We start from the raw sequence: 17,532 nt of genomic DNA on the forward strand, positions 1-17,532 counted from the left end.
TTGACCGAGATTATTGATTTCAAGATTTACATATAAATTGCGTGATGGGCGATTAGAAACTACCTAATGATGCATTTAGAAGGTGTTTCTCTATTATAAGATGTATTCCTCACGATTAAGACCGATAGTCGTACCCTGGAAATGAAAACAACGGTATAGTTAACCAGCTTCCATATGCAGAATGACATAATCCCTTCTAATCCCCTTAGTCCGTAGTAAAACCGATATTACAAACCCTCTTGTAATCAATCTAGGCATCGGAACACTGCGCGGAGAAGCAACATCTAGGCTGTGCTACCCACCACGGTACCAACCCCAAGGATCCGAACAACATATACAAGGGCCCTGTTTTAACCTCGTGGTATGCATCAGCAAGGGTTAGCGAAATGGACGCGTACGCATACTACGTGATATGGGCTAAGCTTTCTCGGTAGTAAGACGGGATAGTCCGATTCTGGAGGCCTAACTGAGGTTACGGTGTTCCTGAGCATGAATACGTGAGACCCATTGGGTCGGGTACGGGATAAACCGTTTCTGGAGGGCCCTGGGGCCTAACGGTCTTGGTGTGATTGTTTAGGAAGGTATGGCTGCGCTGGGATGTGGCTTAGATCCCTTTGTTATGTACTGGCTATGCGGCTATCGTGCTTCCGAGTAGAGGGTATCGAGACGAGTCATTGGGGAACACAGCCTGCTGGTGACGAAGACAAGAAGAAGTCAGGTGGCTTTGATAGGTATCGAGACCTGGGATACTTTTTCCGATAACACGTGTCCATGGATCGACAGAGAGTGAGGGTTTAGCCGATATGTTAAAAGTTGCTGCCTATCGGTTAGGTCGGGTTGAGAGATAGATCTGCCCACCGCCTACATCGGTCAAGCCAATTTTGTGATCGCTGGCCTTTTCATTTGGGCTGCTGTGGTTCAGGATCGAAGTCGGGACTGTGCAGGCTCAGACGTCTCACCTTATTCTGACATCATATTTGTTGTGCAGTGCATGTGTTTGTATGCTCGCCATCAAAATTGTACAGGACTCTGGGAATGGGTCTACTCCTACAGTCTGCGATCGTGATTTTGATTATGCTAGTCTAACGTGACTTTAGTAGCACAGACTAGTGAAGGTATAGATAGACGTCTGCTCTTGATTGGCCACACGCAAGGAAACTGTATTTCCGTTAGCTCTTTCATTGAATATTTCTTATACTGTCTCTTTGCTATCCATAAATCTCCCGTATTTTGTGTTCACGGTATTCTCGCTTGCCATTGCATTGTTGGTATATAATACCACCATTCACGACTGGCAGTTGATCTAATCCAAAGCTTGAAGTGGAACCTGGTGAAGACAACTACAAATTTGATTGAAGAAGCGATGGAAATATGCAAGCGAAGTTGACCTTGACGTCATAACACTTGCATGTAGTACTAGCTAGAACGGCCAGGTGTACCCTCGACTCGTGATCCACCAGGGATGCAACCCATACCTACGCGCTCTACACATGCACCTTGAGAGCCTATCACCCTACAATCTACGAGCCATCATCGATGCCTGATGAGTACACATCTTCTTCGCATTCGCTAACATGGCCAACTCTAGGCATCGCCAAGCATCAACTCGACGCGGCCATAAGCGCGGCGCTGAAACACCACCACTCGCATCTGTGATGTCAAGCAAACGCAATACTACTCACACGCTACTAACATCCTTGTAATCATCTTTTGAATAGGCATCCATATTGATGCATTCAGTTGCGCATGTTGGAATACAGTCGCCGAGCTCTGCCGCCACCATCGTACGCGCTTACCTCGGTTACAATACGTAGTATCCCGCTCTCAGCGCGGGAGGCATACTGATATTGCTGCTGCAGGAAGCATATCTAGCCAACAAGCATAGGGACTGTATCCCGAGCCACTACCTACAACGGAACCATGACTTACCAAGCATATCAGTGCAGGGTACATGACGTGGATTGTATACCCCAGGGCAGACGCATTCGTCTTCGAGGTGGAGGTCAACAACTCACCGGGTTTCACAGGCAAGAAAAAAGACTCTACAGCGCTCGCCTCTCTATTCAGCATCAAAATGTAGTTACAGAGATTCTGAACGAGGATGCCAGTGAGGCAACATTCCCGACCAGAACCAGGATCTAGCAGTACAACTGAGCATCATTATTGGCGGATCCCAGGGTCCAGCAAGAAAGAGGCGGGTAGTTCGGTCATTGGCAAAAATTTCTGCATGGCACCCCAGCAAATTTTCCTCTTTACTTCCAAAAAATGTTTGCCTACAACTCCGGCTTCGAGTATATGGCCATTGCAAGATTACTTGAAATATATACGTTCGACATGAATGTTTCTTCATCGAAAGCAACAACAGCCCGGCTAGCTCAATCGGTAGAGCGTGAGACTCTTAGTTATCACGCCCTCAAAGGCACGATTGTTTCAAATCTCAAGGTTGTGGGTTCGACCCCCACGTCGGGCTTTCTTTTTTGTGTCTTTCAGAGTCGCTCAGTACTGTCTGCGTAGAAATGGGTTGTGCCGGAAGTTTTTTTTTTGGGTATGACCAGAGCCTGACTTTTTTTTTTCGGGAGCGATCCGGGCTAGTCTGTTTTCGGCGAAAACTACTATGAGAAAAGTATGACATGAGTAAGTAGCGACAAGGTAAGTTGTTTTAAGTTGGTTTAAAGTATATGAGGTGAGAACTATAAAATAACTGGCTATGATTATTTAAAAAAGAGTTGTCGCAATATATGGGATGAAGAATATCTATGCATCCAAAGCCTGAGCTTGACACTACACCAGTCGTTAACACATCATCAATAACATACATAGTAAGAAGGCTGTAACTCACCATCTGCCAATAAACCCCCCTCTTCTTCAACAAAGCCTGATGATCCCCCTTCTCCAACACCTTCCCACTCCCCAGCACAAAAATAATATCCGCCTTCTGAATCGTCGCAAGCCGATGCGCAACAGAGAGAATAGTGCGGCGTCCATCTTTTGCCGCCCGTTCAATCGCTTCTTGGACCAACTTTTCAGACTCCGAGTCGAGAGACGATGTCGCCTCGTCGAGAAGGAGCAACTTGGGTTGACGAAGCAGAGCGCGAGCAAGTGATAAACGCTGTTTCTGGCCGCCGGACAGCGACATACCCTTTGGACCTAGGCGCTGTGTGTAGCCATCTGGCAGGGATGTGATAAAGTCGTGGATCTGGGCGTCGCGACATGCTTGTTCGATTTCCGCATCTGACACCGCGTCCACGGATAGCGCAATGTTTTCTCGTATTGTGCCTTCGTACAGTGTGGGTTCTTGGGCTACGAGACTGATTTGCTTGCGGTATTCGGACGGGTCGAGCGTCGTAATGTCTTGTCCATTGCAGAGGATGCGGCCGGAAGAGGCGTCGTAGAAGCGTTCGAGGAGGGATATTGTGGTGGATTTGCCGCAGCCGCTTGCGCCGACGAGGGCGGCGAATTGGCCGGGTTGGATTTGGATGTTGAGGTTTGAGAGGACGGGGAGTTCTCGGGATGGGTAGGTGAAGTAGACGTTTTGGAACTCTATGCCGATGCCTTGTTCTGACGTATTGAGAGGCGGGTAGGAAGTTGAGCCGCTGGTTGGGGGTGGACGCATGCTCAGGATGCGATTGGCAGCGCCGGTTACCTGAGCCATGTTTGGGGCAAAGGAAAAGAACATGCCTGCTGCGACAGCACCGGAAATGATGGCTTGGTAGATGACGAAGAAGTCGACGTTGTTGTACTCGCGAGATGCAAGTAATGTGCCGCCGTACCAGAACGTGAGCGCCATACAAGCTAGTTCGATACTATCGCTCCCTGCAAAGACGAGCGTGCCCCATTTTGCGCGGGAAAAGGCGTTGCTGATGTGAGTGCTCAGCAAAGTCTCGTACCGGTCGCCAATCATGTCTTCCATGATAAGACTGAGCACAGTGCGGAAGGCTCCAACGGCTTCGGCAGCGAACTGACTGCTGTCCTCGAAGATCTTTGCGTTGCTCTTTTCGAACTCGAGCTCTAGACGCATGCGGAGGTATCCCGCGGCTAGAATGAGTGGCAAAGCAGCAAAGAGACCGACGAGAGATAGCTTCCACCCGTAGACAAAGGAGATGATGACACATCCGACAACGTTGACGATAGCAATGAGCGCCATGCCCATTTCGGTTGCCATGAGTTGCTGAAGCTGCGTAGTGTCCGAACTCACTCTGGACGTCAGAGATCCCGGGCTATGCCCCTCCTCATCGAAGAAAGAGATCCTCTTACGAATCAAGTTGTACAGATATTCTTGCCTGTACTGCAGCGAGACTTGTGTGGCTATGAGATGAAACGCGAATCCCATAACAAAGTATGACAGAAATGTGCCTCCGGCAAGCACTCCGAACATACCGGCCCAGAAGTTACCCTCACTGACAAGTTGGTCTCTCGGAAGCGTAAAGACGTTGATGACTTGGGAAAAGACCCAGGCCTGGAGTGGCCAAACAGCACCGCTGGCTAGAATCCCGAAGATAGCCAAGCTGAACAGAATCCAGTGGTGACGTTGTTCGAAGAGCAGGCGCCCGAAACTGGCTATCAAACCTTTCTCTTTGTATTCCAGGTTCTTTTCTTCGGAAATGTTGTTGTTCTTTGCTTTCTCTTCGACGACTTCACTAGTAGCAGTATTGATTCTCTCCAGGTCGGCGTCTTCATTCTCGGCTTCCATGGCAATGTTCTGTGCGTGAACTAGGCCAAAGTAGACTCCTGCTTCAATATTCAATAGTTCGTCATGAGTACCTTGCTCTACCAATTGGCCTTTGCGTAGAACAACAATCTTGTCCGCCCGCTTGATTGTTGAGAGACGATGAGCAATTACAATGGTGGTTCTGTTCTTCGACACGCGATCGAGTGCTTGTTGTACGATGCGTTCTGTTCGTACGTCAATCGCGCTGGTTGCTTCGTCCATGATCAAAATGGGCGGTTGCTTGATGATACTCCTTGCGATTCCGATCCGCTGACGCTGGCCACCTGACAACTTGATGCCGCTCTCACCTACCAGAGTCTCATAGCCTTCTGGAAGCTTAGAGATGAACTCGTCTGCGTAGGCTTCGCGACATGCTTCTTCTACCATAATCATCTTCTCTTCTTTCGATGAATCTTGATATCTTGTTCCGGTAAGACCAAATGCGACATTATTGTAGATCGTGTCGTTAAAGAGGAATGGCTCTTGTTGGACGATACCAATCTGAGAGCGCCACCATTTTGCATCAATGTTTCTGATATCAGTTCCCCCGACTTTTATGGTGCCAGTACAAGTGTTGGGGCCAAGATCGGGCTCGCCCTCCTTACTCTTCTCGTCCTTCACCACTTTTTCTTGTTTCTCTTGATCTTTGCCTTCGTTAACGGCACGCTTCTTGAACCATCCAGACTTCTTCGGAGTCTCATCTTGGTTGGGTTCAGTGTGGGTTGTTGAGGTGGCGGAGGAGTCGACAGGGAGATCGTTTGGCGTGGGTGAAGCTGTTGTTCCGACGAGATCATACCACCTCTGTACTAGACCGACAATGGTAGACTTTCCTAACAGTTGAAATAGGATGTCAGTCACGTACTAAGAGCAGTTTGCTGATGTAAACCACTTACCACTTCCCGATGGACCAACGATAGCTGTAACCTTGCCGGCTTTGAATTCGAGACCTAGTCCTTGGAGAATCGGAACATTTGGCCTACTTGGGTAGGAGAAGGCGACATCCTCGAATGTAATGTTGGCTTTGGCAGTGACATCGGGCTCTTTCAATCCCGAGACATCTGGAACCGGCGCATCGATTGTCCTGAACAGTTCTGCGGCGGCTGTTGATGCCTTGACGACAGCAATGATTGGGGTAACGACTCTGCCAAAATTGACGACTGCCATCATGACTGCGAACAGAACGATAACAATGGTACCAACGTTATTGTTCTTCCCCTCAGAATACTGCTTGATACCAAACCAGAAAGCGATACCCATCGTACCATATTGTCCTACCATCATAGGTGCAAAAAAGAGTCCGGAGAGAGGAGCAGCCCTCTTGAAGTTCTTCGCACTTTTGACCAGCAATTCTTCGTGCTGTCGTGCCAGCTTCGCCTCGGCTCCAAAAGCAACAACGACGCGTAGGGAAGAGAATATTTCAAAAGCTGTAGCAGACGCATCCTCGCTGTACTTTTCGGTGATTTTATGTATGCGCGTAAATGGAGGGATAATGATACCCATGAGTATCAGGATGAAGGGCAATGAGGCTGATGCGACCAAGGTGAGCAATGGGCTTTGGATGAATGCTACAACGTATGCTCCGATCACAAAGGCAAATGCCTGAAACATCATAGCAAGTTGTTGTGATATAGCGACTTGGACCGTGTTTGCAGAGGTTGTAATTCGCGTGGACACTTTTCCGGGGCTGACAGTGTCGATTACACTAACAGGCTGTAGGAACAAAGCTCGTATGTATGCCAGACGTAACGCAGCCGAAATTCGGAGGCCACTGATCCGGATCGTGAGCTGTGATGTGGTCATTATTTGAACTTGCAATTAGAAGATGGTTTCTCTTACCATCGACACATAGGACAAAACGAACTTGCCGATGAAGAGATACAACAAATACAGTGTCAAGTCATCAACTTCATCTTGGAACTCAGAGGCTGTGACGCTTGTTCCTGGTGTAAAGTAATCGGTAAACTTTCCCACAAGTTGGCCTGAATGTAGTCAGCGGGACGAAAAGTTGCACTTCTTTTTTGTTGATGGATACTCACCAAAGACTACAGTCATCAGGGGGAAAGCGATGCCCGAGCCGATTGAGGTAACGAAACAAATCAGGATGAGTAAATAATCTAGACGCGTTCCGTAACTAAAGACACGCTGGGTTTTCCTTTGTTAGATGGAGCATCAGATCAATCAGCATTACTTACAAAGTAGTTCTTTAGTCCATCTTGAGAAGCCTCTTTTGGCTTCGTAGAGACCGCCCCTCCATTATCCATGGGTTCTATGACGCTTTCTTTCCCCATATTCTGGGATGTAGGGGTTTGGGTCGTAGTTGTAGTGTGCCCTCCCTAAAGGTCAACTGCAAGGGGGTGTGGCGGTCGACCCGCAGCTGCAAAGTCGATAACAACGAGGTGTGAATGGACAAGACACAGTTAGGCTATAATCTTGCGCCGAGGACTCATTGTATTAAATAAGGGAGACAAATCAGATAGGGGGCAAAAGTTGGTGCCTGAAAGTCGGTTGTTTCTTCCATGTCGTATAGCGCGTATCTCGTCTATGTACGCCCCCAAACAGGTGGCGCTATCCAACTTGGCATTATGGTCTGATAGGACTCATGCACAACAAAGCAGACGAGAACTGCGAGCAGGGGTCGGTCTGCAATGCCAGCTTAGTATGATTGTCTCCATAGCGGTGGGTAAGTGTCGAATCAGATGTCTCCCTATCAGGCTGTACACACGTACAATGTTTAGCTGTTGCAATTGAGGGGTTACGCTAACTACTGGACATCTCGCTTAGCCAAAGTCTTTCCCAGTTGAGCGACTACTTGCGAGGCGTCATTAATGGCCATTGCGCTCGTCCGTTCACGCTTTTGCTTCAGGTTTCCGAACTTTGCGTCCAGACTGATCAGCAGTAAACATGTTCCACTAGTGCTTTTGTGCAGAGTTTTGGTTGATGATCTTGTATATTCAAATTCTAAAAATAAGGCTCCGTGCATGTAGGTGCGTAACAACCGCCGACAGTCCGACAACATGGGCGCTTAGGCTTCCTACAGCCTCCTTGGACCCGGGTTCACACAACTCCGCAATATGTATGCGCCTCAGTGGGAAATCTTGGCCTTTTCTTCCTGTGGCTGGCTCTGCGATAAATCGCATATCATTGCCAAATCCAACCATGCTCACGGGCACTGAAGCCGACTCGCTCCGCTTCACATGCAGGCAAAGGTATGGCCAAGAGCTTGTACCAAATTCCAGCCGAGATGTTATTGGTTTAGTGCAAGGCAGACACATTCATGTCCATTCTGTAAGTAACCCCGTAGCAGCGTAATTATCACACATGTTTGCATTTGATGCTCAAGAATTGTAATTGCGTATGCCAATATTTGCTCAGCCTTCAGATGTACAGAACCACCACTGCCGACTATCCATTCAGCCATTTTCTCCATTCTTTCCCTCTATATTCCTCAACACCCCAATATCTCTTCTTCGCCTTGCGACCTCCTTTCTCTTTTCCAATCTTACCAAACTCTCTACAAGCCTCTCCAGCAACCACTCACTTTCGCTGTTTCCAGAGACCAAAGGGCTATGCTCACCAAGCCAATCCCAGTTCACCAATCCCTCCTCGTTCTCATCGTCTGTTGAGTTGCACTCGATACCTAGATAGCGATCTAGACGCTCTGGGTGGGTTGCGCGGATTAAGCGTGTAAATTCAACCCATTCTTCGTAACTATACCGCTTGTTTGGTTTTCTCAGGTCAAACGAGACCTTTTGGATACACAGCGCCAGCTGGCGGGATATGGATGCACCAGTCGGTGCTTGAGGAAGCGAGATTTCTGGAGTTGCCTCAGATTCTTCAGCAGCTCTGTCGCTGTCTCGCGGGTTTTCTACATCTTCAGAGGGACCGGCGTCGTTGTCACCAACGTTAGGAGGACCTGAGCCATTGCTGTCGACAACCCCGACTTCGAATCCCTTCTTCAAACGCTTCCTACGTGTATGGTATTCTGTCAAGCGTTGTAACCACTGAAGAAGCCAGGGGTGCTTGTCAAGAAACGAGCGCCATATGCCTGCCTTAGGCAACACGGTAAAGTCGGCAAACTTATCGCTCCATTTCTTGAAGTTTGCCACCACCGTGTCTCCAAGATTAGAGACTAAGATGGTCATGGTTGGGACGGCGATCAAGCTCCAAACGACAAAGAAGCACCGTCCAGAATTGGTCTTTGGGGCTAAATCTCCGTACCCAATGGTGAGCAAGGAGACGTAGCAGAAATAGAGGGCGGGGAAATACGTTAGTCCCTGACTGTCCTTTTCAGTTATTGTGAACACAAGAGCACCTATGCACCAAAGGATCAAGAATGTGGTGGTGGACCAGAAAAGGGCCATCCACTGCTTGAACTTCTTAGAATCCTCTTGTATCCTGCGCATGACTTCGAATCGATCTTTCTCCTCTTTTAAAACTAGAAGCCTTCTTTTCGAATTCATGCCGAGAGCGTGGGTAATGTGTGGGAGTGCCGAGGTATGATTGGCGTTCTCATCCACGGGTTTGCGTAAACGTCGCAGTTCAGTTGGTGCAGATATCTTAGGGGGTCTAAGTTTGCGCTTTCTGATGAGATGATGGGCGGTGTGTTCGCGATGACGAAGATCGAAGGAGTTGGTCACTGTACGCTCGACGACGCTTTCGCGCAGGCGGTCCACATACTTCTGGACAATCTTCTCATCACCCAACTCGCGTACTGCGGTATAGAGCGAAGAGACAATAAGGGCCAAGGTGACGATGCCCCCGACGGAGTAAGGGAAGACGATACCTCTAGTCGCAGCAGTTGATGGTACCATATCGCCGAAGCCAACTGTGAGAATTGTGACATCGCAAAAGTACAGGGCATCCGCGAAGCGCCAACTATCGTTGCCAGCATTTTGTTCAAGTTTGGCAAATACTGCGGAGCCACCAGCCAGCCAGATAAAGAATGCCATCGTCTGCAGGATGAGTGTCCGTTGGCTGTCACTGAGCGCAAAGTTTTCTGGGTAGTGGCCTAGAAAGTAACCTAGCATATTGACCATGAGGATCATGGAACATATAGTATAGAAGGCGGCTGCTGCGATGGCGTACCAGAATCCTTGGGTGTATGTTTCTTGCGGACGCAGAGGCGGTGCGTATATGTTCATACATATGGTAATCGCAATAAGAAAGCCAGATGACAGATACCAGAGTATTACAGTGGCCGGTAGAGCAACAATATATCGAATTCTTTGCGTAAAGTTCAGCAGAAGAAATATGTTTCCGAGGAACCCACAAATCAGGGAAGCGACGTTGATCAAGTAACACCTTGATTCCATCAGCTCGGGTTTGTTAGTGGTTTTGGAGGATGCGTCCAGTTTTGGCTAAAAGACTCACTTACCATCGCGGATCGCCAAATGGCACCCCTTCAAAATCGGACAATACTTCACCATTGATGATATTCCTCTGTCTCCAAGGCGTTACCAGGGCAGCGATGGAGCTCACGTTTGCCAGTGGCCCAAGAGTAGCGGCTAGAAGGGGGATACCAGTGCTCGCAAACCACCAGTCGGCTTCTTCTTCTTCCCATTTCTTCCATATGTTCCACCATCTCTTCCTCTTGTTTTCTTCATTCATTGGAGTTTTGGTCATGTTCGTTTCGGTCTGCTGTTGTGAGCGGGTAGGCCGATTCGACTTTTCGTCTTCATGTTGCATCTTCGGTGAGCCGTGTTTACATTCATCACCGGGTGCAACAAGCGATGCAGGAGAATTCACAGTAATGAGTGCTGATCGAATGCACTATAATAAGGAATCCTGGAGAAGATCCTAGACCGTCGCGACAGCGAAATGCTAGGCGTGCACTCTAGGAGACGGCAGAAACTTGTTATCTTTCAGATGAAAGTCACAAGGCAACGAGTCGTTTCAGATGGCGTGCAAGTGCAAATATAATAATGTTGCGAATGACAAGGAACACTTTTCGCAGGTGACCAGAAGAGGTGTCGCTCGCTATTGGGTGGCGGGTAAGTTGAGATTAGCAAAGATAACACGGGGAAAAAGAAAGGGGAGCAAGTACAAAAAAGAGAAGGAAAAGGCTGTGCAGTATTCACATATTCGTACACGCGCGTGCATCCGCTGACCGTACCTTCAGCGAACGCGCCGGACTTGTCGGCTTTCGATTGGAAGTGGAGACGAGGCACAAGACAAGGGCAATTGGTGTAGGACGATCAGCTATTGACGTGCGCCAAGACTTTGAATCTAGACTGAGCTGAGGAAGCACACATGATTGACATGTGTCGAGTGCATGCGCAAATACATAGCCACAAGATTTCTATGTTGTATCTTGTGTACGGGGAGTACACGGCTTTGGTCTGAGAATATCCCTGGTAGCTTTTGCAAGTATTGTCAGACATTTGCATATTGGAATTAATTTTGTTTTTGTTGTAATCGTGGAAAGAGACATAATGAGTTGAACCTGCAATTGTTCGTTTCATACACGCCAAGATTATGAATTCCTGTGTTGAGTTAGCCAACCAAGATGTCAGTGTCACGTAAGCTGCCTATGGGCCCTAAGAGACTTAGCAAATACACAGTGAACGCTGCACTTCTTTTCGGTCCCAGGGAAAGGTTATCATAACTATTTTACATGCCTAATACTCGATATGTATATTTTTTCTACTGCGACTTGAGCTTCTCTGTTAGCTCGGGGACCTTTTCGAAGAGATCGCCAACAAGACCAACATCAGCAACCTGGAAGATTGGTGCCTCAGGATCCTTGTTGATGGCAGCAATGACCTTGCTGTCCTTCATACCAGCCAAATGTTGGATAGCTCCGGAGATACCAGCGCATAGGTAGAGCTGCGGCGCAACATTCTTTCCAGTCTGTCCAACTTGCAAGCTGTTGTCAGCGAAGCCACTGTCGACTGCTGCTCTTGAAGCGCCAATGGCAGCACCAAGTGCGTCTGCTAGAGGTGGCATAAGCCTGTCAAACTCCTCCTTTGATTTCAGACCACGTCCTCCTGACACAACCTTGTCTGCTGAGCCGAGATCGGGTCGGTCGGATTTTTGGAGGTCCTCGGATATCCATTCAGTCGGGCACTCGGCCTTGGGGTCAACGCCCTCTTCAACGGTTGCGTTTCCACCTTCAGCCTCAGGTGCGGGGAATGCAGTGCCTCTAACGGTGATGACCTTTGTGCTGTCGGACGATTGGACGGTCATGATGGCGTTACCGGCGTAGATTGGTCGGACAAACGCTGCAGGTTACGTCAGTACTACTGTTCAGCGATGCTATAACCTCCAACTCACTGTCTTCGCTCTCAATGCCAGTAATGTCAGATATTTGTTGCGAGTCGAGGAGGGCCGAGACGCGGGGCATGATGTTCTTGCCAAAGGCCGAGTGGCCGGCAATGACATGTGTGTATCCGCCCTTCTTTATGTTCTCTACCAGGAGGGGCGCATAGTTCTCGGGGAGAGACTGGGATATGGTCAGCTCATAGGGCGCAATCACTGCTTGTGCTTCCGACCTTATCGTATGCGCCATTCTCAACGTAGATGACCTTTTCCACACCCTTTGCCTTTGCAGCCTCTTCTGCGACAGCCTTGACTCCATTGCCCGCAACGAAGGCTGTTATGGAACCTCCAATCTTTGTTCCGGCTGTGATGGCGGCCAATGACTGAGATACGATCTTTCCATCTTTTTGCTCGAGGACCGCGAGAGTTGAGGCCAAGCGTGCAAAGGCCGAGTACTGTGGGACGGCGACGGGTTGCGACTGTCTAAGCCGAGTTCGAGCAGTTCGTAGGGCGCATTGGCGGGCGGCGGAGAACATGGCAGGCGAAATTGGCGCAATACCCAGAGAAGAGGATAACAGCCAAAAACGAGACAGTTCGAGGGAGAATGCGGGTTCAAGACTGGGACTGGCAAAGGCACCTCCACCAGATGTGCGGGACGGCAACCTCGGTTTGACCAGGCTGCATGGCCGGCGCTAGCCCTGGGGTGCGGAGCGCGATATTGATCACGTGATCAACTGCTCCTTAGTGGACTTTTGCTTGGGCCTGGTCGAGCATCGCGAACTTCAGACGCGACTCCATTGCACCCCATCGCTTCCCCCTCATCCCCACCCTCCTACGCCCACCACACGGCTGCAATTCGCCTCTTCATCCTGCCCGCGATCGCGCAGTCGCTCTACGCCCCTGCGCACCGCGATTTTCTCGTGCACCACTGCACCACGCTGTCAAGCGCTTCATCGCATCGCTCGTCTCGTCTCGTCCCGTACCCTCGTAGCTATGGCCGACGACACAACAACAAGCGCATCCGCCCAGGACCCCACCCTTTCCGGAGAAGGCGCCGCAGACACCAATGCGCTTGATCAAGGTAGGTCGCAGCTCTCCGCACTTGTTCTGTTGCACGCATCCCCAGCCACGTCGACGATTTGGTCGAACATATGTCTCCAGATCATCATGGCAACAGTCTTCTCTCTGCCTCACCCAAAACGCTGTACGGAACCAACAAGTTCAATGTGCTAAGTATCCGCTCAGACACAAACATGCTCGAAGACACTGCCGTCAAGGCGTCGTCAAATGAGCCCGCGACTGCAACACCTGCTGCCGCATCCGACAACCCTCTAGACGCACCCGACGCACCACGGCCGGAAGCCGAAGATGCAGATGGTCAAGAGGATGAAGAAATGGGCGGCACCGACGATGCAAAGAAGGAGGGCGAAGGCGCCGAAGCTGCGGATCCCGAAGCACAAGCAAAGGCCGATTTGCAATCGGCAGCGCGCTCCCACTTTGTCACGCAGACTTATGCGACCATCATTCCAAGCTACGCGACTTGGTTTGATATGCGCTACATTGACTACCGCGAGCGCAAGGCCCTGCCAGAGTTCTTCAACAACCGTAACCGCAGCAAGACCCCGGCCGTCTACCGCGACTACCGTGATTTCATGATCAACACATACCGCCTCAACCCATCCGAGTATCTCACAGTCACTGCATGCCGAAGGAATCTTGCTGGAGACGTGTGCGCCATCATGCGGGTACACGCCTTCCTCGAACAGTGGGGTTTGATTAATTACCAGGTACATCTCACGCCATGATGCGCCCGGATTAAGACTGATAGTGTTTAGGTTGACCCACAGGAACGCCCATCGAACATTGGCCCACCCTTCACCGGCCACTTCCGCGTCACAGTCGACACCCCCCGTGGACTCCAGCCCTTCCAACCAGGACCAGGCTCAAAAGTGACAGAGGGCAAGCAACTCGCAGCGACTGACCGCGCCGCGAGCCAACAACCCCTTGCAAAGAGCGAGACCAAGTCTCTGGCAGGCCGAAACATCTACGAGCCCAATGGCAAGGAGGCTTCTGTAGAACCCAAGGCGGCAAACGGAGAAGCGGCTGCAAACGGCGGATCAGTCGACGTCAAGGACCTCGAGGCTGCTGCCAAAGAGCCGACCAAGGTCATCAACTGCTTTAGCTGCGGTGTCGAATGCACACGCGTACATTTCCACGAGACGAAGCCTTCTGAGCAGCCAGGACAGCTTAAGGCTGCTGGGGGTCTGAAGCGGGATCTGTGCCCCAGGTGTTTTGTAGAGGGCAACTTCCCATCCGGCACATCATCAGCAGACTTCACTAAGATCTCGAATCCAGAAGATTTGGCAGCTACCGAGACCGAGGAGAAGTGGACCGAAGAAGAGACCCTCCTACTACTTGAGGGTTTGGAGGAGTTCGATGACGACTGGAATCGCGTTGCAGACCACGTTCAAACAAAGACTCGCGAACAGTGTGTGATGAAATTCCTACAACTCGAGATTGAGGACAAGTATGTCGAGGCAGATCTACCAGAGTCACAATCTGCGGCTCCTTCAACCAAATTCCTACGCGATCTTGAGTATCTTAGCGAAGGCCGCGTCCCAATTCACCATGCAGATAACCCGATACTGAGCGTAGTAAGCTTCTTGGCTGGTCTGGCACCTGCAAACGTCACTGAAGCCGCAGTCGCTTCAGGGCGCAGTGTCAACGAGATGAAGCGCATCTTGCAGGAGAAGATCAACAAGGCCCCAACAGCCCCCTCAGAAAAGGGCAAGGAAAAGGAAGGCGAGCAGTCGACACCCGCAGCCTCAGCTTCAGACATGAAGCCAGAGGGCGGAGACGCCATGGACATTGACACGTCCGCCGAATCCACCACAGCAGCCACAAAAGAAGCAGACACCTCTTCAGGCGGCAACCCGCTCGCCACCCTCCCCTTTGCCCTCTCCGCCGCGCGCTCCTCAGCGCTTGCCTCCCACGAAGAGCGCCACATCACGCGCCTCGTCTCGGGCGCCGTCAACCTGCAACTCCAGAAGCTGCAGCTCAAACTCGCCCACTTCAACGACTTCGAGAAGCTGCTCTCTGCCGAGCGCCGCGACCTCCAGCGCCGCCGCCAACAACTCTTCATGGACCGCCTCAACTTCCAACGCCGCGTCCGCGCCCTCGAGGACGCTACCAAAAAAATCAGCTCCTCGATGGGCGGTCAGGGCCTCCCTGGCAGCATGAGCAATGAGGACGCTGTACAGGCGCTTACAGAGGCTATTCGCATGTTTGGCGTTGGAAAGGGGGAGGATAGCATGGGGGTTAAGCGGGATAGCGTTGATGCGGGGGTTGTCATGCCAGTTGCTGACGGGGCAGAGGGATACGGTAAGATAGAGATTTAAGCGATGATTTGGCTTGGTGGTATTGGGCTGTTTGGTTTCTCTCCTCCCTTTATTATACGGTATTACATGTGGGTCGGGGGTGACGACGATGAAAGTTGCAGAGACACACGCACCACCCCCCTTTTTCTCCCATCTACCTTTACATTGTCTGGGGTCTGGCTACGGCTGTCCCTCCCATGTTTTGCGATGGAGATCCCCGAAAGTTTCTTCAAACTGGCGTGCGCTGGATGTGGATGTGGATGTGTGGTGAGCGCAAATCATATGTGCTCTCCGAACGAAATGGGATATTCGGTGTTTTCTGGCGTTTTTTTTCTTTTTTTCCTCTCTCAATTGAAATGGGGGTAGGATGTGTGTATCTCTCTCCCAGATATTTTATGGCACAGAAATTCCGGGCGGCTTCTTGTCGAGCAGGTTGTCTTCAAGCTTGCCTGCTTGCTATATATCGGTGTTGTTAGAGTAGTAGTAGTAGTAGTGGTGGTAGTAGCAGTAGTACTATTAACGTTTGTTTTTGAGAAAATATTTTCCATCACCAGTCGCTAGCAGCTAAGAACAACGTAATCGTGGTGTTACACTTATGTGATATAGTACAGCTACGTAATATAGTACACTTGGTAAGTTATGCTTCTCTCATATCTCAAGCCCCTCTCCCATCTACCTCTGAGAAAGCTTCTCCGTTCCCGGCTCGCTGGCATCGTGGCTGGCCTTGGGCACTAGGCTCTTGCTCTCACTAACCGGCTCCTGCTTTTTCGCCTTCGTGCTATCACTCGCGTCCTTTGGCTTTTGACTGTTCTTCTCCTTCTCGCTCTCCACACTGCTCATATCTCCCCTGGCATCGAAAACTGGGTTGTGCTTGCTCTCGGGTCTGTATTCTTCAGGTACAAGGCCAGCATCCGAGGCGGCTGGCTTTGACTTCTGCTCGCCGGTCGATTTGTCTTGAACCAATTCCGAGTCTTCAGTTGTCGAAAGCTTAGGTGCAGAGTCGGCCTGAGGAGCGAAATCGGTGGAAGGCTGGCTCGATGTCTCCACTGGTTCTGGAGCCGCGGTCATGTCGTCATCAGCGTCATCAGAGTCAAGCTCGGAGCCGTAAATCTCGGGGTATTCACGGAAGCAGTTCTGCATGTCCCTAGTGCTTTGTTAGTAATCTATGCGATTCCAGAATTGGCCTCATTTGAAGCATCTGCGGAACGGTGGAGCGTACTTGAATTTGTCGATGCAGTCCATGCCCTTGGGTTCCTCTTTCGAGTAGACAAAGCAACTGAAAGCCGATTTGAACTGCTCACCGCAAGGGCCATGGGCCATACCTCCCAAGCATGGGCAATCCCAATTGATTTCTCCAGTCTCTGGATTGAACGCGCCTTGCTGATCCGCCTCTTCTTCTAGTCCTTCAATCCCTCCCTGTTCACCATTCTGCTGTGCACTTTCGGCCTCTTTTTGCTTCTGAATCTCCAATTGCGCTTGCACCGCCTGTCTTCGCTTGCGTTCTTCAGCGATCGATTCGATGGTGGGTAGGTGCTCGGATTCTACTTCGGTTTCTGGGAGTGCCTGGACAAGCTCTGGAAGCCTCGTCAGTTCTCAGATTCCAATCATTGTGCTATCCGAAGTCTGGACATACGCCTCGGCTCTTCTGCGAAAACATCCGTTGTGTTGTAGTAATATATTATGGCGCCAGCAATGCCCACCCGCGCAACCAAGCTCTTGAAACTTCTGGACTTTTGTGATGGCGGAGCTGTGCTGATATAACGCTTGGTGGGTGCGACGGACCGCAATGACGCAGTCCGCAGCGCTGGACGCGCAATTAGTCGCGGTGCCGCTCGAAACATGGTATACAAAGATATGAAACAAAGAAGGGAGAGTCAATGAGTGTCGTGACGGGTATTGAGAACAGGAAGATACGCTGTCGTCACTATGCAAAAGTTATGGGACCTGCATTTCTAAGCGGAAAGCGCAGGGATCTGCATCGTCGGCGATTGACAGTCACGTGCTCTACAACTGATATCACCCCATCATTCTCTACGTCAACTTATTATATGATGCTCAAAAAATAATGCAAGCAAATTCAATACAGATCTATTTACATTCTTCATAAAATTGCAATATAGAGATAATAGAATGGGTATATTGAATGTCAACCTCGTATGTACAAAAGTAGGCTTGGGAAAGCATCGCTCT

At 50.2% G+C, this 17,532-nt stretch overlaps 6 protein-coding genes across 6 annotated transcripts; 1 reads left to right on the forward strand and 5 right to left on the reverse strand.

Annotated features, from left to right (window-relative positions):
- Nucleotides 1–2,754: 2,754 nt before the first annotated feature.
- Nucleotides 2,755–6,996, reverse strand: COCCADRAFT_27016 (uncharacterized protein; the record flags this gene model as incomplete). The annotated part of the gene is made up of 6 exons (XM_007715017.1): nt 2,755–2,781; nt 2,840–5,538; nt 5,602–6,493; nt 6,545–6,687; nt 6,745–6,850; nt 6,901–6,996. The coding sequence occupies 6 exons, from the start codon at nt 6,994–6,996 to the stop codon at nt 2,755–2,757; spliced, it is 3,963 nt and encodes a 1,320-aa protein (XP_007713207.1).
- A 1,122-nt stretch (nt 6,997–8,118) lies between these two features.
- COCCADRAFT_98613 (uncharacterized protein) lies at nt 8,119–9,849 on the reverse strand (the record flags this gene model as incomplete). The annotated part of the gene is made up of 1 exon (XM_007715033.1): nt 8,119–9,849. One exon carries the CDS (start codon nt 9,847–9,849, stop codon nt 8,119–8,121), a length of 1,731 nt encoding a protein of 576 aa, XP_007713223.1.
- A 1,501-nt stretch (nt 9,850–11,350) lies between these two features.
- Nucleotides 11,351–12,501, reverse strand: COCCADRAFT_98577 (uncharacterized protein; the record flags this gene model as incomplete). The annotated part of the gene is made up of 3 exons (XM_007715034.1): nt 11,351–11,928; nt 11,981–12,149; nt 12,199–12,501. 3 exons carry the CDS (start codon nt 12,499–12,501, stop codon nt 11,351–11,353), a joined length of 1,050 nt encoding a protein of 349 aa, XP_007713224.1.
- Nucleotides 12,502–12,958: 457 nt separating this feature from the next.
- On the forward strand, nt 12,959–15,363 carry COCCADRAFT_98555 (uncharacterized protein; the record flags this gene model as incomplete). Its single annotated transcript, XM_007715035.1, has 3 exons — nt 12,959–13,046; nt 13,211–13,752; nt 13,813–15,363. The coding sequence occupies 3 exons, from the start codon at nt 12,959–12,961 to the stop codon at nt 15,361–15,363; spliced, it is 2,181 nt and encodes a 726-aa protein (XP_007713225.1).
- A 326-nt stretch (nt 15,364–15,689) lies between these two features.
- Nucleotides 15,690–15,890, reverse strand: COCCADRAFT_98609 (uncharacterized protein; the record flags this gene model as incomplete). The annotated part of the gene is made up of 1 exon (XM_007715036.1): nt 15,690–15,890. The coding sequence occupies one exon, from the start codon at nt 15,888–15,890 to the stop codon at nt 15,690–15,692; it is 201 nt and encodes a 66-aa protein (XP_007713226.1).
- Nucleotides 15,891–16,014: 124 nt separating this feature from the next.
- Nucleotides 16,015–17,183, reverse strand: COCCADRAFT_37588 (uncharacterized protein; the record flags this gene model as incomplete). Its single annotated transcript, XM_007715037.1, has 3 exons — nt 16,015–16,486; nt 16,562–16,916; nt 16,976–17,183. 3 exons carry the CDS (start codon nt 17,181–17,183, stop codon nt 16,015–16,017), a joined length of 1,035 nt encoding a protein of 344 aa, XP_007713227.1.
- Nucleotides 17,184–17,532: the final 349 nt, after the last annotated feature.

This window comes from Bipolaris zeicola (assembly GCF_000523435.1).
Source record: "Bipolaris zeicola 26-R-13 unplaced genomic scaffold scaffold_95, whole genome shotgun sequence".
NCBI classification, from domain to species: Eukaryota; Fungi; Ascomycota; class Dothideomycetes; order Pleosporales; family Pleosporaceae; genus Bipolaris; species Bipolaris zeicola.